Below are 27,330 nucleotides of genomic sequence, written 5' to 3'. Positions count from 1 at the left end.
AAGGAAACAACCTCCAGCGGCAGATGCTCCGGAAGTGCTCTGTCACGCCTAGAGCACTTAAAGGGAGTCTATCACCTCCCAATCAATCTATCACCTATCTTTATCTCCTATCTATAAATATCTATGCATTATCTATCATTATCTATTTCATACCTATCTATTATATATGTATGTATCTATTCTCTCTCTGTATAATGACAGGGGTGAGCTATACATATTGGCCCCGGGCTGTGGCCCTTCCAGTCCTGTCCTCACTAGGATCACTAACTCTGGTTACTAAGCACTGTGCGTCCATGACAACCGCTCCCCTGCCCCACCCTACTTCTGCCATTGGTTGCCTGTTACTCAGATCCCGCCTCCGGCTGCCGTTCTCGCCTGCTGATTGGCGGCTTGGCACGTCCGTTATGCTGGCAGTGTGTGCGGGTATGAGGCGGACGGGCGGTGATGCTCAGCTGTGGAGTCAGCGGTGGTGACTCTGTACCTGCAGGTGAGTGCCCGGTGCCCTCTGAGCCCCACCTATACTGACACCCGGGGTATAATCTGCTGTCACCGTCCAGAGGTCAGGACATGCTGAGGGTTGTAGTACCACTGCAGCTACAGTTACAATACAGAGTATAATGGTAGAAATGTCATATAATTACCTTATTGCGGCTCCCTGCGCTGCAGCATCAGGCGTCATTCACATAGCATCCAAGCGTGTAACACAGTCCTATACATTATATATAGTCCTGTATATTATATAGTCCTGTATATTATATAGTCCTGTATATTATATAGTCCTGTACATTATATATAGTCCTGTATATTATATAGTCCTGTACATTATATATAGTCCTGTATTTGTTATATATAGTCCTGTACTTGTTATAGATAGTCCTGTGCATTATATATAGTCCTGTACGTGTTATATATAGTCCTGTGCATTATTATATAGTCCTGAATGTGTGTGTGTATAGTCCTGTGTGTTATATATAGTCCTGTGCAATATTATATAGTCCTGAATGTGTGTGTATATAGTCCTGTGTGTTATATATAGTCCTGTGTGTTATATATAGTCCTGTGCATTATTATATAGTCCTGAATGTGTGTGTATATAGTCCTGTGTTATATATAGTCCTGTACATTATATATAGTCCTGTATGTGTTATATATGATCCTGTGCAACATATATAGTCCTGAATGTGTGTATATGTAGTCCTGTGTGCTATATATAGTCCTGTACATTATATATAGTCATGTACATGTTATATATAGTCCTGTGCATTATTATATAGTCCTGAATGTGTGTGTATATAGTCCTGTGTGTTATATATAGTCCTGTGAGTTATATATAGTCTTGTACATTATATATAGTCCTGTATGTGTTATATATGATCCTGTGCATCATATATAGTTCTGTATGTGTTATACAGGTACATCTTACTAAATTAGAATATCATCAAAAAGTTAATTTATTTCAGTTCTTCAATACAAAAAGTGAAACTCATATAATATATAGAGTCATTACAAACAGAGTGATCTATTTCAAGTGTTTATTTCCGTTAATGTTGATGATTATGGCTTACAGCCAATGAAAACACATAAGTTATTATCTCAGTAAATTAGAATACTTTATAACATCAGCTTGAAAAATGTTTTTTAATCCAAAATGTTGGCCTACTGAAATGTATATTCAGTAAATGCACTCAATACTTGGTCGCGGCTCCTTTTGCATCAATTACTGCATCAATGCGGCATGGCATGGAGGCGATCAGCCTGTGGCACTGCTGAGGTGTTATGGAAGCCCAGGTTGCTTTGATAGCAGTCTTCAGCTCGTCTGCATTGTTGGGTCTGGTGTCTCTCATCTTCCTCTTGACAATACTCCATAGATTCTCTATGGGGTTAAGGTCAGGCGAGTTTTCTGGCCAATCAAGCACAGTGATACTGTTGCTTGTAAACCAGGTATTGGTACTTTTGGCAGTGTGGACAGGTGCCAAGTCCAGCTGGAGAATGAAATTTCCATCTCCAAAAAGCTTGTCGGCAGACGGAAGCATGAAGTGCTCTAAAATTTCCTGGTAGATGGCTGCGCTGACTTTGGTCTTGATAAAACACAGTGGACCTACACCAGCAGATGACATGGCTCCCCAAACCATCACTGATTGTGGAAACTTCACACTAGACCTCAAGCAGCTTGGATTGTGGCCTCTCCACTCTTCCTCCAGACTCTGGGACCTTGATTTCCAAATGAAATGCAAAATTTACTTTGCATTTAGTTAGTGTGTCAATGACTGCCTTCTGGACATCTGTCAAGTCAGCAGTCTTCCCCATGATTGTGGAGCCTACTGAAACAGACTAAGGGACCTTTTTAAACACTTAGGAAGCCTTTGCAGGTGTTTTTTGTTAATTATTGTAATTTACTGAGATAATGACTTTTGTGTTTTCATTGGCTGTAAGCCATAATCATCAACATTAACAGAAATAAACACTTGAAATAGATCACTCTGTTTGTAATGACTATATAAAATATATGGGTTTAACTTTTTTGCATTGAAGAACTGAAATAAATTAACTTTTTGGTGATATTCTAATTTAGTGAGATGCACTTGTATATATAGTCCTGTACATTATATATAGTCCTGTATGTGTTATATAGTCCTGAGCATTATCTATAGTCCTGAATGTGTTACATATAGTCCTGTGTGTTATATATAGTCCTGTTCATTATATGTAGTCCTGTATGTGTTATATAGTCCTGTACATTATATGTAGTCCTGTATGTGCTATATAGTCCTGTACATTATATATAGTTCTGTCTGTGTTATGTACAGTCCTGTAAGGCTATGTGCCCACGATGCAGAAATGAAGCAGAAAATTTCTGCAGTGTTTCTGCATGTTCTTGGCAGTCAAAAACGCTTGCGGATTTTACACTCGTTTTTGACGCGGTTTTACATGTGGATTTGACTTGTGTTTTTCAAGTGCATTGGGACATCAAATCCGCATGCAGAAACGCACAAATGATGGACATGCTGCTGATTTTTCTGCAAGGAAAATCCGCTGTGGAAAATTCCGCAGCATGGGCACAGAACATGCAGATTTTCATTGGGGATCATGGGGCACGGACTACCAAGCATTTTGCAAGCGTTTACGCTGCGGAAAATCCGCATAAAAAATGCTTGAAAAACGCATAGTGGGCACACAGCCTTAGTGTTTGCTACACTGCCGATTTTGCACGTTTTCCCACCTACAAAGAATGGGGAGGTCTGTAATTTTTATCGTAGGTACACTTCAACAGAGAGACAGAATCTAAAAATAAAATCCAGAAAATCACATTGTATGATTTTTACATACCATATATACTCGAGTATAAGTCAACTTTTTCAGCACATTTTTTATGCTGAAAAGGCCCCCTTCGGCTTACACTCAGATATATGCTTATATATACTTATACACTGCTCAAAAAAATAAAGGGAACACTTAAACAACAGAATATAACTCCAAGCAAATCAAACTTCTGTGAAATCAAACTGTCCACTTAGCAACCAACACTGATTGACAATCAATTTCACATGCTGTTGTGCAAATGGAATAAACAATAGATGGAAATTATTGGCAATTATCAAGACACCCTCAATAAAGGAGTGGTTCTGCAGGTGGGGACCACAGACCACATCTCAGTACCAATTCTTTCTGGCTGACGTTTTGGTCACTTTTGAATGTTGGTTGTGCTTTCACACTCGTGGTAGCATGAGACGGACTCTACAACCCACAGAAGTTGCTCAGGTAGTGCAGCTCATCCAGGATGGCACATCAATGCAATCTGTGGCAAGAAGGTTTGCTGTGTCTGTCAGCGTAGTGTCCAGAGGCTGGAGGCACTACCAGGAGACACGCCAGTACACCAGGAGACGTGGAGGGGGCCATAGGAGGGCAACAACCCAGCAGCAGGACCGCTATATCCGCCTTTGTGCAAGGAGGAACAGGAGGAGCACTGCCAGAGCCCTGCAAAATGACCTCCGACGGGCTACAAATGTGCATGTGTCTGCAGAAATGGTTAGAAACCGACTCCATGAGGGTGGTATTAGGACCCGACGTCCACAGATGGGGGTTCTGCTCACAGCCTAACACCGTGCAGGACGCTTGGCATTTGCCACAGAGCACCAGGATTGACAAAGTCGCCACTGGCGCCCTGTGCTCTTCACAGATGAAAGCAGGTTTACACTGAGCACATGTGACAGGCATGACAGAGTCTGGAGACGCCGTGGAGAGTGATCTGCTGCCTGCAACATCCTTCAGCATGACCGGTTTGGCAGTGGGTGAGTAATGGTGTGGGGTGGCATTTCTTTGGAGGGCCGCACAGCCCTCCATGTGCTCGCCAGAGGTAGCCTGACTGCCATTAGGTACCGAGATGAGATCCTCAGACCCCTTGTGAGACCATATGCTGGTGCGGTTGGCCCTGGGTTCCTCCTAATGCAGGAAAATGCCAGACCTCATGTGGCTGGAGTGTGTCGGCAGTTCCTGCAAGATGAAGGCATTGAAGCTGTGGACTGGCCCGCCCGTTCCCCAGACCTGAATCCGATTGAGCACATCTGGGACATCATGTCTCGCTCCATCCACCAACGTCACGTTGCACCACAGACTGTCCAGGAGTTGGCTTATGCTTTAGTCCAGGTCTGGGAGGAGATCCCACAGGAGACCATCCGCAACCTCATCAGGAGCATGCCCAGGCGTTGTAGGGAGGTCATACAGGCACGTGGAGGCCACACACAATACTGAGCCTCATTTTGACTTGTGTTAAGGACATTACATCAAAGTTGGATCAGCCTGTAGTGTGTTTTTCTACTTTAATTTTGGAGGTGACTCCAAATCCAGGCCTCCATTGGTTAATAAATTTGATTTCCATTGATGATTTTTGTGTGATTTTGTTGTCAGCACATTCAACTTTGTACAGAACAAAGTATTCAATGAGAATATTTCATTCATTCAGATCTAGGATGTGTTATTTGAGTGTGTTTTGAGCAGTGTATATATAGTATATTCCGGTGGGGGGGATTGTGGCGGAGGAGCGGGGCACAGGCAGTAGCCCGGTGCTGCAGCTACCATGTGTGCCCATTGCTAAACAATGAATATTCACTCTTCTTCACGCCCATGGGAGTGGAGAAGCGTGAATATTCATTTTCTTTAATAGCGCGCAGTATCAGTCAAGGCCGCTGGCTCCTGCTTCTGCTCTGTGATCCTTTGTGCCCGCTATTAGAGAGTATGAATATTCACACCTCCCCACTCCCATGGGCGTGAAGAAGAGTGCATCCTGTTCTGCCAGTAGCTCACCTCAGCATCTGAGCAGCGCATGACATCACTGCCATGCGCCCTCAGACGCTGAGGTGAGCTGCCGGGATATTCAGTCCTCTCCACGCCGGGACTATGGGCGTGGAGAGGAGTGAATATTCATTCTCTTTAGTAGCGGGCACAGAAAATCGCTGAGCAGCCGCCTGAGCTGCGACCACTGCTGACACTGCGTGCTATTAAAGAAAATAAATATTCACTCCTCTCCACGACCATAGTCCCGGCATGGAGAGGAGTGAATACCCCGGCAGCTCACCTCAGCATCTGAAGGCGCATGGCAGTGATGTCAAGCGCTGCTCAGATGCTGAGGTGAGCTGCTGGCAGAACAGGATGCAGCGCAGGAGCAGAGGGAAGGAAGATGAGTAGGAGTGTTTATTTTTTTCATGTGTGCAGTGATGGGGGGCCATGTATACCAGGATAGGAGGGCCATGCATACCAGGATTGGGGATGAGGGTGCCATGCATACCAGGATAGGGAGGCCGTGCATACCAGGTTAGGGGGGCAATGCATACCAGAATTGGGGATGAGGGGGCCATGCATACCAGGATTAGGGATGAGGGGGCCATACATACCAGGAGAGGGGAGCAATGCATACCTGGATTGGGGATGAAGGGGCCATGCATACCAGGATTGGGGATGAGGGGGCCATGCATATAAGGATTGGTGATGAAGGGGTCATGCATACCAGGATTGGGGATGAAGAGCATGCATACCAGGATTGGTGATGAGTGGGCAATACTTACCAGGATGGGGAAATTTACCAGTAGCTGCTGCATTCCCCACCCTAGACTTATACTCGAGTCAATAAGTTTTCCCAGTTTTTTGAGGTAAAGTTAGGTACGTTGGCTTATTTTCGGGTCGAGTATACATGGTAATTAATTTGCATTTTATTGCATGAAATAAGGATTTGATATAATAGAAAAGCAGAACGTAATATTTGGTACAGAAATCTTTGTTTACAATTACAGATGTCAGACGTGTCCTGTTGTTCTTGACCACGTTTGCACACACTGCAGCAGGGATTTTGGCCCACTCCTCCATACAGGTCTTCTCCAGATCTTTCAGGTTTTGGGGCTGTCGTTTGGGCAACATTGAGTTTCAGCTCACTCCAAAGATTTTCTATTGGGTTCAGGTCTGGAGACTCTCTAGGCCACTCCAGGACCTTGAAATGCTTTTTACAGAGCCACTCCTTAGTTGCTTTGGCTGTGTGTTTCGGGTCATTGTCATGCTAGGAGACCCAGCCATGACCCATCTTCAATGCTCTTAATGAGGAAAGGAGGTTGTTGGGCAAAATCTCGCAATACATGACTCCAGCTATCCTCCCTTCAATACGGTGCAGTCGTCCTGTCCAGAAAAGCACTCTCAAAGTATGATATTTCCCTCACCATGCTTCACGGTTGGGACGGTGTTCTTGGGGTTGCACTCATCCTTCTTCTTCCTCCAAACACGGTGAGTGGAATTGATACCAAAAACTCCATTTTGGTCTCATCGGACCACATGATATTCTCCCATGCCTCCTCTGGATCGTCCAGATGGTCATTTGTGAACATCAAACGGGCCTGGACATGTGCTGGCATAAGCAGGGGGACCTTGCGTACCCTGCAGGATTTTAATCCATGACGTTTAGTGTGTTATTAACGGTAATGTTTGAGACTGTGGTCCCAGCTCTCTTCAGGTCATTGACCAGGTCTTATCGTGTAGTTCTGGGCTGATTCCTAACCTTTCTCAGAATCATCCTTACCCCACAAGGCGAGATGTTGCATGGAGTCCCAGACCGAGGAAGACTGACAGTCATCTTGTGTTTCTTCCATTTTCTAATAATTATGCCAAAAGTTGTTGCCTTCTCACCAAGCTGCTTGCCTATTGTCCTGTAGCCCATCCCAGCCTTGTGCAGGTCTACAATTTTGTTCCTAGTGTCCTTAGACAGCTGTTTGGTCTTGGCCATGGTGGAGAGGTTGGAGTGTGTGGACAGGTGTTTTTTATACAGGTAAAGAGTTCAAACAGGTGCAACTAATACAGGTAATGAATGCAGAGTAGGAGGGTTTCTTAAATAAAAACTAACAGGTCTGTGAGAGCCAGAATTCCTGCTGGTTGGTAAGTGATCAAATACTTATTTCATGCAATAAAATACAAATTAATTATCGTATATACTCAAGTATAAGCCGACCCGAGTATAAGCCGTGGAACCTAATTTTACAACAAAAAACTGGGAAAACTTATTGACTTGAGTATAATCCTAGGGTGGGAAATTCAGCAGCTACTGTTAAAATTTCCCCATCTTGGTAAGTATTTCCCACTTATCCCTAATCCTGGTATGTATGACCCCCTCATCCCAATCCTGTTATGCATGCCCCCCTCATCCCCAATCCTGGTATGCATGGCACTCTCATCCACAATCCTGGTATGCATGGCCCCATCATCCCCAGTCCTGGTATGCATGGCACCTTCATCTCCAATCTTGGCATGCATGGCCCCCTCATCCCCAATCCTGGTATGCATGGCCCCCCTCATCCCCAATCATGGTATGTATGGTCCCCTCATCTCCAATCTTGGTATGTATGGCCCCCTCATCCCCAATCCTAGTATGTATGGCCCCCTCATCCCCAATCCTGGTATGTATGGCCCCCTCATCCCAATCCTGGTATGCATGGCCCCCTCATCCCCAATCCTGGTATGCATGGCCCCCTCATCCCCAATCCTGGTATGCATGGCACCTTCTTCTCCAATCCTGGTATGCATGACCCCCCTCATCTCCAATCCTGATATGTATGGCACCCTCATCCCCATTCCTAGTATGTATGACACCCTCATCCCCAATCCTGGTATGTATGACACCCTCATCCCCAATCCTGGTATGTATGACACCCTCATCCCCAATCCTGGAATGTATGGCACCACTCATCCCCCAATCCTGGTATGCATGGCCCCATCATCCCCAATCCTGGTATGTATGGCCCCCCCTCATCCCCCAATCCTGGTATGCATGGCCCCCTCATCCCCCAATCCTGGTATGTATGGCACCACTCATCCCAATCCTGGTATGTATGGCACCCCTCATCCCCCAATCCTGGTGTGCATGGCCCCCTCATCCCCAATACTGGTATGTATGGCACCCTCATCTCCAATCCTGGTATGCATGGCCCACTCATCCCCCAATCCTAGTATGTATGGCACCCCTCATCCCCCAATCCCGGTATGCATGGCCTCCTCATCCCCCAATCCTGGTATGCATGGCCTCCTCAACCCCCAATCATGGTATGCATGGCCTCCTCATCCCCCTATCTTGGTATGCATGGCCCCATCACTGCACATATAAAAAATAAACACTTTAAACACTTATACTCACCTTCCTTCTTCACCTCTGCTCCAGCGCTGCATCCTGTTCTGCTGCAGCAGCTCATGTCAGCATCTGAGCAGCGCATCGCATCACTGCCATGCGCTCTCAGACGCTGCTGTGACCTTCCGGCATATTCACTCCTCTCCACGCCGGTACTATGGGAGTGGAGAAGAGTGAATATGCATTCTCTTTAGTAGCGGGCACTGTCAGGTGGAGCTGCGGCTCAGTGCTCCTCTGTGTCCGCTACTAAAGAGAATGAATATTCATTCTTATCCATGCCCATGGGAGTGGAGAAGAAGGAATATTCATTTTCCTTTAGCAGCGGGCACACGTGGTAGCTGCAGCAGCCGGCTATTGCGTGTGCCCCGCTCCTCCGCCGCCACAACCCCGACCCCCCACCTCTATCCACCACCGGAATATGTATATACTCGAGTATATAACTGAGTATAAGCCGAGGGGGGCTTTTTCAGCACAAGAAATGTGCTGAAAAACTCGGCTTATACTCGAGTATATACGGTATCTAAAAATCATACAATGTGATTTTTAGGATTTTATTTTAGATTCTGCCTCTCACAGTTGAAGTGTACCTACGATAAAAATTATAGACCTCTCCGTTCTTTGTAGGGGTGGAAACTTGTAAAATCGTCAGTGTATCAAATATTTTCCCCACTGTATAGTCCTGTGCATTATATATAGCCTTGTACATTATATATAGACCTGTATGCGTTATATACTGTATATAGCCCCATACGTGGTAAATATAGTCCTGTATGTGATATATAGTTCTGTACTTGTTTTATAGTGTCCTGACAGTATATATAGTTCTGTACCTATTTTATATAGTTCTGTACGTGTAATATATAATCCTGTACATTACATATTGTTCTGTATAGTGTATATAGTCCTGTACATTATATATAGTTTGGTCTGTTTTATATATAGTGTCCTGTGCATTATATATAGTCCGGTACATTATGTATAATCCTGTATGTGTTATATAGTCCTGTACATGTTATATATTGTTCTGTATATTATTTATAACCCTGCACGTGTTGTATATAGGCCTGTGCATTATACTGTATATAATCCTGTATGTGTTATATAAAGTCCTGTACATTATATAATACTGTATGTGTTATATATAGTCCTGTACAATATATACAGTCCTGTACGTGTTTTATATAGTCCAGTATATAATATATAGTACTATACATTATATATAATCCTGTGCGTGTTTTGTAGTCCTGTACATTATATATAGTCCTGTATGTGATATACTGTATATAGTCATGTACATAGAATATATAGTAATGTACATGCTATTTATAGTTTTGTACATTATATATAATCCTGTATGTTTTTTATAGTCCTGAACGTGTTATATATAGTCTTGAACGTGTTATATATAGTCCTGTATGTTAAATATAGTCCTGTTTTTGGCAGATATAGTCCTGTGCATGCTGCATATAGTCCTGTACATTATATATAACCCTGTACATGTTTTATATAGTCCTGTACATTATATATAGTAAGGTACATGTTATATATAGTTATGTGCGTGTTATATATAGTCCTGTACATGTTATACATAATGTAGTCCTGTACATTATATAAAGTCCTGTATGTTTTATATATAGTTCTGCACATATATATATATATATATATATATATATATATATATTGTAAGGCAGCACTAGTCATCATAATGGGGGATACTCGCTTCGCTGCGACAATCAATGCACACGGGCAATGTCTTTCCGTTTTTAAACAATGCTCAGCAGTTTATTACTTCATAAACCGCATATAATCAGGTCCAACTCAGTGGCACGCCGACACACATATATATAATATTCATGAGCCAAGTGACACACAGGCCCACTTGCTCCAGGTATAGCCTTCAGCAAGGTAATCATATAGCAATGTCCATAGCAATGTCCATATAACGTAGTGTATACCTTTGCCGGGTTTAGCTGTCTCAGTCCATTACTCCGCCACCACTGTGGCTTTGCGGCTTCCCAGGTGGGGGTCTCTAGCTGTCGTTCCCTCAAAGGCCACTGACATCCACACAGGATCCAGGCTTTGCCTTTCAGGACTCTTCATCAAGCCTCTGCCTTCCAAGGCCACTAGCATCCACTCACAGGATCCAGTCTCGGCCTTTCGGGCTGCCAGGCTTCACTCGGCCTCACTAGGCCTCACACGGTCGGTGTCCCACACACACGGGAACAGGCCTTACGCCTCTCTCACAGAACACACCGGTCTCCCATCAAGCAGGGTTTATATATCCATCCCGTGCACACACACACAGACACAGACAGGACCTTTCTGATGTCACAGTCATGTGATCAGACAGACATTCTGTGCGCGCAGGACCTGTGCTATGTCACAGTCATGTGACCAGTCACCTGAGGGGGAAGGTACATGGTCAGGTAAAACACATCCTGGACCATTACCGTAATGCCAGCAAGTCGCTGCATTACAATATATATACACACACACATATATATAGTACAGTCCTGTATGTGATATATTCTGACAGGTACTATAGTGTGGTGCGTGTTACTGTCCTGTTGTTACCTTTGCCATCCTGGGCTTATCAAGTTATAAGTCCTATCATAAGTTCCGGCCAAATGTCCCCCCCGATCACTCTGGATAATGAGAGCCTGCACCATGTAAATCATTATGTAACGTGATATCATCTGTTATTGTACAATTCACCCAAGTTGTAAAAGCCGAGACTGAAATATTTACTCGAGAAAAGTCATGATGTATCCGAGCTCATGGCTGGTATAACATTGATCACGGGTGGTGGATGAATCTGCGGGGAAGTAGAGCTGAAATCTGATCGGTATTATCATAGGATTGTAGACAATTAATGAGCCGGTAATTGCAGCTATCACTTACTATACAGGATCTCCAGTCTTCTTCGGCCTCAGGTGAAGGATTGCACCGTAGTAACCAATCTGATTAGTGCCAACTTTTGTCACCTTTGTCAAAGCAAACCCCGTATTCCACGTGTCATCAACATTTCCAGTAAAATGATGGTTGTCCTCTTGTCATTTTTTTTTTGTTTCTTTTGCAGACGAAAGTATCGATTGTCCTCCTGCCACCATGGAACTTTTAGGCACTACGCTGACGTCTACATATGCCCGTCCCAAACCCACCCCAACCAATTTTCTCCCAGCCATATCTACGATGGCATCAAGCTACAAGAACCGGTTTCCTCACTACACTTTAAGCCATAGCCTAACTCTGCCATGGAGACCAAGCACGTACTACAAGGTGGCATCTAACACACCAATGCTTGCTCCCTTGTCCAAGAGTGCCCCGGGTCTTAACCCAGCACAGATTCTTTCTTTCCCTGCCAACAGAACAGCACTTTTTACTAGGTACACCCCCGATGACTGGCACAAGTCCAATCTAAACAATTACCGGGAATCAGAGTCATCCAGGCGTAGTGCCGAGAGGTTACGTGTCGACACCAGCCGACTTATCCAAGAGAGGGACCAGAAGACGAGAAAAGTCCAGACTGACACTAGCAAAGACCTGGGGGAACGAGTCAATGACATTGCTTTCTGGAAGTCCGAGATCAATCACGAAATCGACCAGATGGTCGGAGAAACAAATGCGCTCTCCGAGGTCAAGAGGCGACTCGAAAGGGCCCTAGCGGAAACCGAAGGTCCTCTACAGGTAACCACCAGTCTTTTGTACAAATCTAATGGAGGTCAAGCAGTTTTTGAATTTCTTATTGATGTGCTAATTTTTTAGAGTGATTTTGAAGAGTGACAGTTTTTGCAAGTGGACCTTTTAACACCATTGAAAATTAGTTAAAAAGAAGGAATTTTTCTTGTACGAGTCTTTTTGAAAATTTCCGTTTTTAAAGGGGTTTTGCACAAATGTGGCTTCTAGTTGACCATCCCAATAAAACACTGGACATAGGAGTACAATATATCTTGGGTGTAATGATGGTTTGGACAGACCATATTGAGATCCATATCGATTACTGCAGGTGCGTAACTACGACTGAAAAGATCCTAAGAAATATAGTAATCATGGCAGGCTTCCATGGTTTTAAGGCTGCCTACAGACATTTCCTTGAAGGGCTCCTTCATCTACTTTCTTTCAGAAACAAATCTAAATTACATCTTTTGCAGAAAGGAGGTAAACGATCTTATGACTACCACCTAGAAGTGGTGGCTAGCCTATAAATCGAAGTATAACCAATTAACGAGACTTGTAACATGACCAGAAATAATAACTAAACAGAAATAGAAAGTTATCTAAAGGCAGCTGCTTTGGGGTTCTTGCCCCTCATCAGGGTAGAGCAGAATTTGGTTAGCGGAATGATGCAACTTCAAGAATGCGCAGAATGAAAAAAACTATTGGAGAAACACTACTTCCCTTCTCAGAGAGAGACAGTCTTCCCCAAAGACATGACAAGATTGCCAACTAAGCTCTACACTCAGATAGTCTCCTTAAAGAGAACCGGAACTTTTCTGAAGTTGCAAACGCAAAAAATTCTTTATTCGGGATTGCCCTCGGAGAGGCATCAGATGTGCCGTAGAAATTATAGGTTTCCCAACATAAACCAATAAGATATGCCATAGATATCTAAAGACCCTATACTCGTCCGACTAAAATGATCCAATCCCAACGGAATCGGACAGAAGACTAAAGTTCTCAACTTTTTATCTTGGATTAAAGAACCAACCATTCACAACTGATCGAAAAGGGCTACCAAGTTGTGTCTAAAGTTGGCCATACACATTAAACTTATGTAGACTGAACCTGTCGATATTGACCAAATGATGGTCTGCTGTGATGTCCGATTTCAGACTGCTGAAATCGGACATTATGCCAGCCGACTTGTCAGTTGACGGTTTTCTCATAGAGAACACAGGAGCGCTGGGCCGAACGAACGCTTCTGTGTAAAGGAAGATAGCTGAGATGGCTGTCGGCCAAACGATCTTTCTCTGACAGCCTTCTAATGACCATCTAATGTGTATGCTTATCTTAAACGAGGTTGACCATGTAAAAAGTGCGGCAGATTATGCCTGCGAACCTGTTAGAAGGCAGTGGTCTAATCCAGTCACAAACATAATCCTTCACTTGAGATTACCTAGATCTAATTAAGCCTACTTGAAAACCCGAACAAATAAACAATTTGGATACAATTGTTAACACAACTCTAATCCCTAACTTTTGTTGCCAGAGGAACCTGCAATACTAAGTAGACTCCATGATCTACTGATTGACCAGACTATCAGGAGTAGTCCTTAGAAGACTTGTCTAGCCAGTCTGTAACCATTGTTCAGCAGTGATTAATGACCTGAGAGGCTCTTAAGAATAAAAAGTAAATAACGGAATAAGCTAGAAAACTTTTCTGATATTTTTACAGTGCAACAAAGCCGTTCTCGGAAAGGTGGTTAATGCAGAGCTACCTGGCGGCACAGAACCAAATTATGGAGCTTGTCTGAGAGATGGAAATTTCCTGGCACACATCTTGTGACTTTGTTACCCCATGCATGAGGCAGAGGGCTCCTAAAACTTTATACATAGACTACCCTGTGTCCAATCACGGCCCAGCCTGCTGTATTGACTGTCAATGCAAACCTTAGTATAAATACTGTGACATCACGGCACTCACTTGGTGACATCATCATCAAGTCACAGAACAAATTTGTTACATAGTCGGCTAAATCTTACCGCATTCATTCTGTGACATCATCATCATCATCATCACATTGTCCTCACTATGTGACATCTTCATTCAATCACAGGCATTACAGACAGTCCGACCTCATTCCACTAACCCTGTGACATCACAATCCAGTTGCTGACTGACTTGCCTCATAGACTGTGTGTTCTCAACATTCAGTCCTTAAACAGGCTGCCGATCACCTGACTTACGAGTAAAACACTCATTCATTGGGTGAAATTATCTTTTAGGCGGCACAAAAGATCGTCATTCTCGGCTGCACATTGTCCTGTATAAAGAGGACTCGTGCTTGCCGGGAACATTGGCAGCCTATGCACAAAGAATGATCTGTTACTGATTCTTCAGTGTGCATCTGTGTAAACAGGCTAGTAAACCTTCACTTATCAGCCAACGAGTAGCTAATCAGCGGTCGTTAATTGGCTGGTCTTAAAGGACCATTATGTAACCTCATTGTGCTCATTTATGACATTATAATCATCATCCAATCACAGACTGATATGCTCTATAGACTTTATGACTTCACTACACTCACTGTGACATCATCACCCAATCACTAAGTGACCTCACATACACAATAAATAGCTATCGTTCAGCCAATGTCTCCATGCACAGGAGCACTTTTGTATTCTCAATGAGGGAGCTGCTGCCCGACTTCTTTGGTGGGGGGGGGGGGGGCTTATCTCAGTCTGAAATCAGATATACTGGATCTTTATCTCCCCAGACATCATCTGTTTGAGAACAGTCAGGAAGTCCCCCCATACACATTACACATTTGGCCAAACTTGCCAATATCAGCATGTTTGGCCAACGTTAGTATAAAGTGTATGGGGATCTTAACATTTTACTCAAATTTATGTGACCTCATTGAGCTAACTTTATGACATCATAATATAATCACAGAATGAACTGCTACATAGCCTGTGACGTCACTGTGTTGACTGTGACATCACCATTCAATCACAGACTAAATAAACTGTGCTATCTCCAAGAACTTACTCTGTGACATCATCAATTAATCCTTAACGCCTTAATTAACCATTTTACTAGGATTTATGCGACCTCATTGTACTCTCTCTGTAACCTCACCATCCCAATCACCGACTGATCTGGTACATAAGCTTTATGGCCTCACTCTATGACATCGTCCAATCATAGACTGATCTGCTGCATAGACTACATGACCTCACTGCACTCACTGTGACATCATCATCCAATCACAGACTGATCGGCTACATAGACTACTGACCTCACAGCACTCACTGTGACATTATCATCCAATGACCGACTGATCAGCTGCATAGACTGCGTGACATCACTGCTCTCACTGTGACATCATCATCCAATCACAGACTGATCTGCTGCATAGACTGCATGACCTCACTGCACTCACTGTGACATCATACAGTCACAGACTGATCTGCTACATAGACTGCGTGACCTCACTGCACTCACTGTGACATCATCATACAATCACAGACTGACCTGCTGCATAGACTGCGTGACCTCACTGCACTCACTGTGACATCATCATCCAATCACAGACTGATCTGCTGCATAGACTGCGTGACCTCACTGCACTCACTGTGACATCATCATACAATCACAGACTGACCTGCTGCATAGACTGCGTGACCTCACTGCACTCACTGTGACATCATCATACAATTACAGACTGACCTGCTGCATAGACTGCGTGACCTCACTGCACTCACTGTGACATCATCATACAATCACAGACTGATCTGCTGCATAGACTGCGTGACCTCACTGCACTCACTGTGACATCATCATACAATCACACACTGATCTGCTGCATAGACTGCATGACCTCACTGCACTCACTGTGACATCATCATACAATCACAGACTGATCTGCTGCATAGACTGCGTGACCTCACTGCACTCACTGTGACATCATCATACAATCACAGACTAATCTGCTACATAGACTGAGTCACCTCACTGCTCTCACTGTGACATCATCATACAATCACAGACTGACCTGCTGCATAGACTACGTGACCTCACTGCACTCACTGTGACATCATCATCCAATCACAGACTGATCTGCTACATAGACTACGTGACCTCACTGCACTCACTGTGACAGCATCATACAATCACAGACTGATCTGTTACATAGACTGAGTGACCTCACTGCACTCACTGTGACATCATCATCCAATCACAGACTGATCTGCTACATAGACTACGTGACCTCACTGCACTCACTGTGACATCATCATACAATCACAGACTGATCTGTTGCATAGGCTGAGTGACCTCACTGCACTCACTGTGACTTCATTATGTGATCATGGATTGGCTGATACATAGACTGTATAATGACATCGTCAACCCTTTAGAGACCTTTCTCCAGCTCGGTAGTGTCAGTCATGCCTACGTTATGGTATTACCCAGGTCTTTCTCATTAAACATCCTCAGGCTGGAGCAGTGTGTATGCGGTGTATCCTGGCTGCTCGGTAACACACCTCAGGCCGGCCGGGGTAACAAAAGATGTGTCAGCGCAGACAGTGGTTGCTACAAACACTGTAACAGTATGAGCCAGAGGAATTATCACTGTGTATAGTGTAACATGTAACGAGCCAGCAGAGATGAGATTGTGCCTCTATGTGACAGACGGGGAGCTGTGAATGGCAGACACAGATTGCTACACGGAGCATGTGATACTGCCTACATTCCTCCGTGCCAAACACACTTCATTAATAGCCAATCCAAAAACCTGAAATTAGCCCCTTCTGGAGGGATTTAACATGGTCAAATTAAAGGGATTATGTTTGTAGTAGGGAATACTAAAGCATTTAGGTTTTAATATGTTTTTACCAAAATTTTAGCACAGTCCACAATATTTTTTGTATAATATGTTGTGCTCGGTGACAGGTTGCCCAGGAATGTCTGTATCACCGGGAGAAGAGGATGTCCATAGACCTCGTACACGATGATGTGGAGAAACAGCTGCTGCAGGTAAGACCATCTCATCTAATGCTACCAAGTGTCAGAGTGGAGCAACAGGTGGTCCTCCCTACTGCCAGTAAAACAACCATAGCTGATGCAGATTGACCTGGCTCGTTGCAGTCAACTTTAGCATCTTCATCAGCCCCATCGTCCATCGTAAAGTCATAGTTAAAGTCATGCTATAAAGCTATGGGTGAGGATATGCCAACTTTGTGTCCCAACGGGCTGCTAATGTTGCTTTGCATCCTCGGTAAAAAATTGTGGAACATCTGAGATGTCTTCAGTTTAGCACCAAGACCAATGTCATCATGTTTAGCTTTGATAGTGACGTACCTGAGACACAAGCTGCCTGCCCTATAGACTGCAAGTGCCCAAGGCACCTTCAAAATCCATAACATATTCCTCAAGATCCCTCCATACAAATTTTACCAAACGTGCATGTGTTTTCTACAGGGAGGGGGGTTGGCGATGGCTTATCTCTATTTAGAACAAAAGGATCAGACATGTTGAAATTCAACATGACTTCCCGCAACATCATGTCTAAGGAGAGTTGGGAGGCATCTGTAAACATTACATAAATAGTTGTCTGGTTCTTCTAAAATTTACAAATTTGGCCAGCCTTGTTCTGATGTGTACGGAGATTAACACAGCAAAAAAGGGCAGCAGTGTTTACCTGCCAAGGTCTCAGAACTAATGCACTACCAGGGTGCAGCAAACCCATGTAATAAAGATGGTGGCAACACAGGTGCAAAATACCGATGAGACAATCACTCACAACCTACCAGTTCATGGAGGGAGTGATTAATTAGTATTATTATTGCACAAAATAATCCTGTATAGTGCGCTATTCACACACAGGTAGTGCACAGTGTCTGGCTTACAGCTTATTAGTGACGCCTGTACTATTAGACTAGGCGGGCTGCTCAGCACTATCTAAGTGCACCCCATGAGGACAGACACCCCAGTTTACAGTTTTGGGGGAATTCTAATTCCTCTTATTGTGGCTTTGCTTTTATTTTAATGTGTACAGAGACCTTCAAAGGTAGAGCCTTCATCTACCCCTCACAGTGCACCTTCTCCTGAGCAGTCCAATCGTACAATAGAGGCACTTCCGTAGTTCTTGGGGTGCTGCTGAGAGTCGTATGACCTTGCAACCATGTTTACTTACACCCGCCGCTGCACCCTTCTGATAACGCATTTTATGTGCTGCGTATAGGAAGTTGACAGCATCAAGTCCTGCCAGGAGAGGATGAGAAGACATCTGGACAAGACGGCAGCGCAACTGGCGTAAGACGTCTTCTGATCTTTCTGTCTTTATTATTGGTTTCTCACACCTTGATGCTACATGCTGGGGTTGTTTAATGTTAAAGGAAATGTCTATTCTCTTCTGGACACCCCATGATGCACCCCACACTTTATTTCGAGGGTGCTGTTCATCCTATCACATCTCTTTTCTAAATTGTTACAAAACTGTGCAATTGGAGAGTGAATAATCAACCTAGGCAGCTGCCAAGGGCTCTTCACTGCTCAGTTCCAGATTAGTCAGATTACTGTGGCAGGATTGAAACTACTGATCCTCACTGTTACGGGATCACCAGGTGAGGTGGATTTTCTAAACTGTAGGTCAGGGTGAGCAACATAGACTGAAGAATATTGCACAGCGGGCAAGACCTGCTGGAGAGAACATGGATCAGCAAAAATCAAGATAGCAGGGCATGCAGGATGGCAGGCAGACAATCAAGAGCAAGAAACACCACAAGACACAAAGTCAGGGAGTGTGCATATACACAGGAACTGTAAATGTGTAGTCAGGCCAGGACTTGCAGCAAAAAATGGTTAATGGCAGAGTTGTATGCTATCAGCAGACGGCCAATGGCAATCATTAAACACATGGTTAACCACAGGCAGAAGTGAAGAACAGGCAAACTGAATACTTGCTTGAAAAACAAGATGACATACTGTTACAGCAGTGTTCATAGTGTGAACAGCACCTGTTTAGCATAGAAGAGTTTGTTAATGCTTGTAGCAGACAAATGGTTTACGGCAGGTCTGAGCCAGGAAGTAGATGCAGATAGATAATAAACAAGCAGGAGTTTTCTGAAGAGATAGTCAGCTAAATTAAATGGATTCACGTGATACTGAATGCAAAGCTCCTAAATCAATATTGAAAAGCCTTGAGTGATGATGTCAAAGGTAAACCGGCACGGACTTACACAAAGGAACTGGCCTTAGGGGAAGGAAGCAAGAGCCGGCACCTGATACAGGACAGGTGAGTAAAGCCCCCGTCTCACATAGCGAGATCGCTTTCGAGATCGCTGCTGTGTCACGGTTTTGGTGACGCAACAACGACCTCACCAGCGATGTCGCTATGTGTGACACTTTGCAGCGATCAGGCCCCTGCTGTGAGGTCGCTGATCGCTGCAAAGTGTCCTGGACCATTTTTTGGTCGTTGCCCTCCCGCTGTTCAGCTCAAATCGCTGTGTGTGACCAGCGGGAGCAGCGATCAGGCTGGTAACCATGATAAACATCGGGTTACTAGGAGCACACGCGCACCTAGTAACCCGTTGTTTATCATGGTTACGAGCCTGCTAAAGTGAGCGGTAACCTCCCGCTCATCGTAGCAGAGTGGTAACCATGATAAACAACGGGTTACTAGGTGCGCGTGTGCCCCTAGTAACCCGATGTTTACCATGGTTACCAGCCTGCTCCTGCTTCAGCAGGCTTGTAACCAGGAGCAGGACATCGTGGAAAGATTCTTTCCACGATGTCGCTGCTCCCCTGATCGTTGATGAGCCTGCCTGTTTGACAGCTCACCAGCGACCACATAGCGACGCAGCAACGATCCCTGACAGGTCGTATCGTTGTCGGGATCGTTGCAGCGTCGCTTAGTGTGACGGGGCCTTAACACTCACTGCTACATTAAAAGAGAATCCCATGTCCATATACCCTTTAAGGGACCCGCAGTCAGGATGCCCCTCCGGGAGCCTCTCAGCAGATGTAGCACGTCTTTGCAGCACACGGCCCTCTCCTTATTTTATTGCTCAACATGCAAATGCTACATTTACAGTAAAATATTTTCGTGGATGCAAATAACAATATGCCAGCCCTGAAATTACTGCACCCCATGTAACCCTGGAGCAAATGGTGACAGCAAAAATATAAAAGTATAATACACAACCGCAATAAAGGTTTATAATACAGATCTGAGATGTAATAAACCATAAACCAAAGGTTATTAACCAACCCAGTCCATTATATTCTTAGACTCAGAAATATGCATTACATTTCCAACCATACTAATAAAATGCTTTATGCAAATATCCACCTTATCTACCAGTCCTACATCACACCATAGTTGTGGCCATCTTTTTAAGAATTGTTTCAATTTGTCCCCAGTTCTAACCGGGCGGCACAGCACGAGCTGGAGAGAGACATCAGCGACAAGCAGGCAGCCTACCGCATCGATGACAAATGCCAGAACCTCAGAAATACCTCAGACGGCATCGGCTACTATAGAGGAGTGGAGCGCATGGACGCTACGTACGTTATTTTATTCGGAGTTCCAGATTTGGCCATTGGTTTAGGCCATACACCCCGATGACGGTCAAATCCGGTAACATACTGGTGAACTACAGCCGCACAGTCCTCTATGTCACTTACTCTGCACTGATCTAAATGGTAGTATTATGTGGACACAGTATGGAAGTATTATTTAGGTTTTGTATGGTGGTATTATTTGGAAATTGTGTTTTCTGTTTTATTTGGGAATTGAGTGATCATATGCATTGGGCAGTGTTCTGAAAATACTCTATGGTCGTATTTTAAGGATACTGTATGATAGTAGTATATCGTTATCGTAAGATGGTATGATATTGGCAGTGCATATGCAGATTTCAATTGGGAAGTGAATAGCAGTGTTACATTATAAGGCAATGCTTTAAGAGTGCTATATAGTAATATTTTAGGGTACTGTATGGCGGTAGTATGTATGTATAGTACGGCGGTATTATTTGGACAGTGCTTATGCAGATTTCATTTGGGAAGTGAAGGGCAGTGTTGTGCGGACAATATAAGGCAATGTTTTCAGAGTACTATATAGTAGTATTTTTAGGATACTGTATGGCAGTAGTATATGGTATTGTAAGGTGGTATGATACGGACAGTGCATATGCAGATTTCATTTGGGAAGTGAATAGCAGTGTTGTGTGGGCAATGTAAGGCAGTGCTTTAAGACTGCTATATAGTAATATTTTAGGGTACTTTAGGGTAATATATAGGTATTGTAAGGCAGTATTTTTTTTACAGTGCTTATGCAGATTTCATTTGGGAAGTGAATGGCAGTGTTGTGTGGATAATATATAAACCAATTTTTTCAGAGTACTATATAGTAGTATTTTTAGGATACTGTATGGCAGTAGTAATATGTATAGTACGGCGGTATTATTTGGACAGTGCTTATGCAGATTTCATTTGGGCAGTGAAAGGCAGTGTTGTGTGGACAATACAAGGCAATGCTTTGAGAGCACTATATATTAGTATTTTTAGAAAACTAATGGCCGTAGTATATAGATATTATAAGGCAATATTATTTGGACAGTTTTATTTTTTTGCATTTAATGGCAGTGTCGTTTGGACAATATAACACCGTGTTATGAGAGTACTATGGTAGTATAATTAGGATACTGCATAGAGGTAGCATATAGGTATTGTATAGCGGTACTATTTTTGCAGCAAATGGTTGTATTCATTAATGTATGCAGGCTCTTTTTCACTTGCTGTCTGTGGCCCCACATTCAGTAAAGCTAGCTCTGACTATAGGCAAAACTGATTCCCTGTGTCGCCTGTTTGCACGGAGTGGTGGCCATGCTAGTGCGCTTCTTCTCCATCCAGTGTCCATGAGACTGACGGAGATAGCTGAGTATTGAAACCTACTAAATTATTGGTGGCCCCAGACAGGTAACTCATCGCTTTGTTCCCTCCAGCATCTCAGTTCCTGACACTTGGGCCAAGTTCAGCGATGACAACATCTTGAGGTCTCAGAGCGAACGAGTGGCATCCGCCAAGCTCAGGGAAGACGTGGAGAGTCTACTGAACGCTACCTCCAATGAGATGTGGAACCAGTTCAACTTCGTCAACGTCTCATTCACCAACAGGATCTCCGACACCGCCGACGCCAAGAACAAGCTGCAGAGCCACCTAGCAAAGGTAGCGTCAGAAGGAAGAAAATCTGGGGGAGTAGATATAGGGGTATGCTAAGATCGTAGTCATACCTGAGCACTGAAAGGCCCTAAAGGGTCCCCAGCTGGCATTATATGGCCCTGTAAGTTGGGGGCCTGCTACAAGTTTTGCATTTGGGTCTTAGAGATTCAAGACTCCAAGAGAAAGGGGATTCAGAATCAACATAAGGACTCTCTCCTGATGCGGGTTCTGGAGGAAAAAAAAGGAGAGCGACCTAATAACTATTCCCAAGTTCTCTATATAATAAAGGCAGAATCGGTGGGCCCACCCAAGCTGAGAGACCCTACACGGGCCCCACAGCTGCTGTAGGACAGTGGAGCAATTGATATTTTTCAGCATGTTCATGCAACATGTCTCTTGCTGCTTTTATTTCTATATGCTGGTGTAGCAGAGCTTAGGTACAGCTCGTGTACGCATAAGGCTTTTACTGTATCTCAGCTTGCCTCTGCTTTCACCTTGTATGAAATAAAAAAACTGGATCGGTCACCAGTATCAGATTTGTGTGGGTACTGCCTTGGATCAGCTATTCAGTGGGGGTCGGATATAAACCGTGTACTGAGCTGGAGCGCCACAACTCCCATTGATGTAAATGGATGTTGAGCAGCAGTACCCAAGAATGGCCACTATACAGTGTGTGGCGCTGTGCTGCTCTGGCTTCGAACACTGCACCTCCTGCGGCTTTATGATCTAATAACAGCTGATCAGTGAGTCTGCCGGGTGTCGGACTCCCCACTGATCTGTTGTTGATGACTAGTGTTGATCGAGTATGTATCATCAACCCTTTCTGGCGAGCACGCTCGGGTGCTCGCTGAGTATTTTGGCATGCTCGGCGTTTCATTCACTGTCTCCGCGCTTGCTAGTGTCACGGCTTTTAGACAGCTGTGACACATGCAGAGATTGCCTGTCGGAAAGGGTTGATGATATATACTCGATCAACACTACTGATGACCAATCCGAAGAGTAGGTCATCAATATCAGAGTTCTGGACAATCCCTTTAAAATCATAATGACTATTATAAAATGCTGTAGATTATCGGAATAAAAGCAAAAAATCTGCAGTGATTCCAGTACGTGTGAACAGCCCTCGTGCGGTAGGACATGTGCTCTGCCGCACAGGGTCCACACCACTCTGCATGGGCTCGTAGTCAGTGTCACGGAGTTGATTTGCTGCTTGGCACAACTAACTCATCTATCATGGTGTACACAGGTCATAACTAATTTAGCTCTGCTACATCCAGCAGTATGCATGCCTCAGATTTTTTTTTTTCTTGAAATTCGTAAAGGCTAAAATATTAGCGAGGCGCAGCCCATGACCAGGGAGCCGGGCAGGATTACATTCTCAGAACCTCTGGACGGAATTAGCGTGCGTGCCAAGAGTCATTCCAAGAGTTTCTCAACACTACGGGCTCCCTGGATTACACCATGGCCGTGTAAATCGAGTTAAACGCCTCTCCGAGCTCCGGATCCTCGGCAGTCCTGGAGCTCACATCCACCCAGAGCAAACTTATAACCTGGTACAAAGGAAAAAGCGTTCACTTAAAGAGCCCAGAGTTGCAATAAGGTCACCACGAGAGCAAATCTTCGTAGTGACACATTCCCCCATCCTGCGCTCTTATGCAAAGTTGTTTTAATCTGGCATCTGATAGCCTGACTAAACTTTCCCTATAACTTATTGCAGACTCTTCAGGAAATTTTCCAAACTGAAATGACCATCGATGCCATCAAAAAGGCAATCAAGGACAAAATGGCCCCATTGAAAGTAGCCCAGACACGTCTTGATGAACGCACCCGTCGCCCCAATGTGGAATTGTGCCGTGATATCGCTCAACTACGGTATGTTTCTCCTAAAGATGGACTCACTGCGTACATACATTACATTACTGATACTGAGTTACATCCTGTATTATATTCCAGAGCTGCACTCACTATTCTGCTGGTGGAGTCACTGGGTACATACATTACATTACTTATTCTGTACGGATCCTGAGTTACATCTTGTATTATACTCCAGAGCTGCACTCACTATTCTGTTGGTGCAGTCACTGTGTACATACATTACATTACTTATCCTGTACTGATCCTGAGTTACATCCTGTATTATACTCCAGAGCTGCACTCACTATTCTGCTGGTGCAGTCACTGTGTACATACATTACATTACTGATCCTGAGTTATATCCTGTATTATACTCCAGAGCTGCACTCACTATTCTGCTGGTGCAGTCACTGTGTACATACATTACATTACTTATCGTGTACTGATCCTGAGTTACATCCTGTATTATACTCCAGAGCTGCACTCACTATTCTGCTGGTGGAGTCACTGTGTACATACATTACATTACTTATTCTGTACTGATCCTGAGTTACATCCTGTATTATACTCCAGAGCTGCACTCACTATTCTGCTGGTGCAGTCACTGTGTACATACATTACATTACTGATCCTGTACTGATCCTGAGTTACATCCTGTATTATATTCCAGAGCTGCACTCACTATTCTGCTGGTGCAGTCACTGTGTACATACATTACATTACTTATCCTGTACTGATCCTGCGTTCCATCCTGTATTATACTCCAGAGCTGCACTCTCTATTCTGCTGGTGCAGTCACTGTGTACATACATTACATTACTGATCCTGTACTGATCCTGAGTTACATCCTGTATTATACTCCAGAGCTGCACTCACTATTCTGTGTGTTGTAGTTGAAAACAGTCCTGTAAACAACTTTCCGAAGTTCCTAGACAGCGGGTTGGGTCACACTTACTTCCTCCTATATCAGACATCAGTTGGTCAAGCAAATCGCCAAAGTAATATCAGGGCAGAACGTGAACAAGCTTTGAGATTTCAGCTTAGAAGGCGGCAGAATTGTAAATGCAGCTCTAAGTTTAAACAAAAATGTTTCCAGTCATTGACAGCAATCTAAAGCAGCTATTTACTTTGTTTTCTGGGAATCTACCCAACTACAGACCAGGAGATTCCTGGCCCACATGGGTCCTAGTAGTCCCGACACCACCTATACCAAGGCCACTGCTTGCACTCATCTAATTTTTCATTTTTCTTAATCCTCAGTCTTGTTCAAGAAGTCCATGAAATCGATGACACCATTCAAGTCTTACAACAACGTCTCCGAGAAGCCGAGGACACCTTACAGATTCTGGTCCACACCAAGGCCAACCTAGAGCATGACCTGTCCATCAAGGCCAACTCTCTGTTCATTGACCAGGAGAAATGTATGGGCATGAGGAAGAGCTTTCCCAGCACCCCCCGGCTGGTGGGCTACACATAGGTGGGCTCCAGGTCACCCACTGTAAGGTGCGAGGTCGGCGGTCCCTTGTGGTGGGTGCTGGCTTATTGTGTGGTTTGTTACACACCAGATGGTGTCATGTGGTAGGTAGGTGTGGAAAGGAATAAAACACCCTGTTTTACATAAATCCGGCGTCTGATACATTTATTTATTCATTTCCATTTATTATATTAACATATTCTGGGCCCCAAAGGGGCAAGATCATCTCTCAAAAGCACAAACTAGGGGTAATGTCATATTAGGACTCTGTATGGAGGACGCAGGGTCTGGGGAAGCCCACATAAACACCCCAAACAAATTAAGACACTGACTCCACCAGCAGAATAGTGAGTGCAGCTCACTACACATACCAGGATTGGGGGGTGAGGGGTACCACAGATACCAGGATTGGGGGGGTGAGGGGTACCACACATACCAGGATTGGGGAGTGAGGGGACCATGCATATAACAGGATTGTGGGGTGAGGGGTACCATGCATGCCAGGATTGGGGGGTGAGGGGTACCACACATACCAGGATTGGGGAGTGAGGGGTACCATGCATACCAGGATTGGGGGGTGAGGGGTACCACACATACCAGGATTGGGGTGTGAGGGGTACCACGCATACCAGGATAGGGGGTGAGGGGTACCACATATACCAGGATTAGGGGATGAGGGGACCATGCATACCAGGATTGGGGAGTGAGGGGTACCACACATACCAGGATTGGGGGGGTGAGGGGACCATGCATACCAGGATTGGGGGGTGAGGGGTACCACACATACCAGGAGGGGGGTGAGGGGACCATGCATACCAGGATTGGGGGGTGAGGGGTACCACACATACCAGGAGGGGGGTGAGGGGACCATTCATACCAGGATTGGGGGGTGAGGGGACCATGCATACCAGGATTGGGGGGTGAGGGGTACTACACATACCAGGATTGGGGGGTGAGGGGTACCACACATACCAGGATTGGGGGGTAAGGGGTACCACACATACCAGGATTGGGGGGTGAGGGGTACCACACATACCAGGATTGGGGGGTGAGGGGTACCATACATACCAGGAATGGGGGGAGAGGGGACCACGCATACCAGGATTGGGGGGTGAGGGGTACCACACATACCAGGATTGGGGGGTGAGGGGTACCACACATACCAGGATTGGGGGGTGAGGGGTACCACACATACCAGGATTGGGGGTTGAGGGGATCATGCCTACCAGGATTGGGGGATGAGGGGTACCACCCATACCAGAATAGGGATGAGGGGTACTATACATACCAGGATAGGAATGCGGGGTACCATGCATACCAGGATGAGGGATGGGGTGCCATGCATACCAGGATGAGGGGTATCATGCATACCAGAATAGAGATGAGGGGTACCATGCATACCAGAATAAGGATGAGGGGTGCCATGCATACTAGGATGAGGGATTGGGTGCCATGCAT

The 27,330-nt window shown here is 44.7% G+C and overlaps 1 protein-coding gene across 1 annotated transcript; it reads left to right on the top strand.

The window, feature by feature from the left end:
- The first annotated feature begins 367 nt into the window (after positions 1-367).
- TEKT3 (tektin 3) lies at positions 368-26,003 on the top strand. The gene is made up of 8 exons (XM_073680978.1): positions 368-487; positions 11,733-12,340; positions 17,271-17,354; positions 18,562-18,632; positions 20,742-20,885; positions 22,328-22,550; positions 24,262-24,416; positions 25,659-26,003. Exons 1-8 carry the CDS (start codon positions 445-447, stop codon positions 25,873-25,875), a joined length of 1,545 nt encoding a protein of 514 aa, XP_073537079.1. The 5' UTR covers positions 368-444; the 3' UTR covers positions 25,876-26,003.
- Positions 26,004-27,330: the final 1,327 nt, after the last annotated feature.

This window comes from Phyllobates terribilis, unplaced genomic scaffold, assembly GCF_046119375.1.
Source record: "Phyllobates terribilis strain yellow unplaced genomic scaffold, ASM4611937v1 Scaffold_5__5_contigs__length_657084704, whole genome shotgun sequence".
In the NCBI taxonomy this organism is placed as follows: domain Eukaryota; kingdom Metazoa; phylum Chordata; class Amphibia; order Anura; family Dendrobatidae; genus Phyllobates; species Phyllobates terribilis.
The sequence above is the reverse complement of the archived record's forward strand: the minus strand, read 5'-3'. Positions and strand labels throughout refer to the sequence as shown.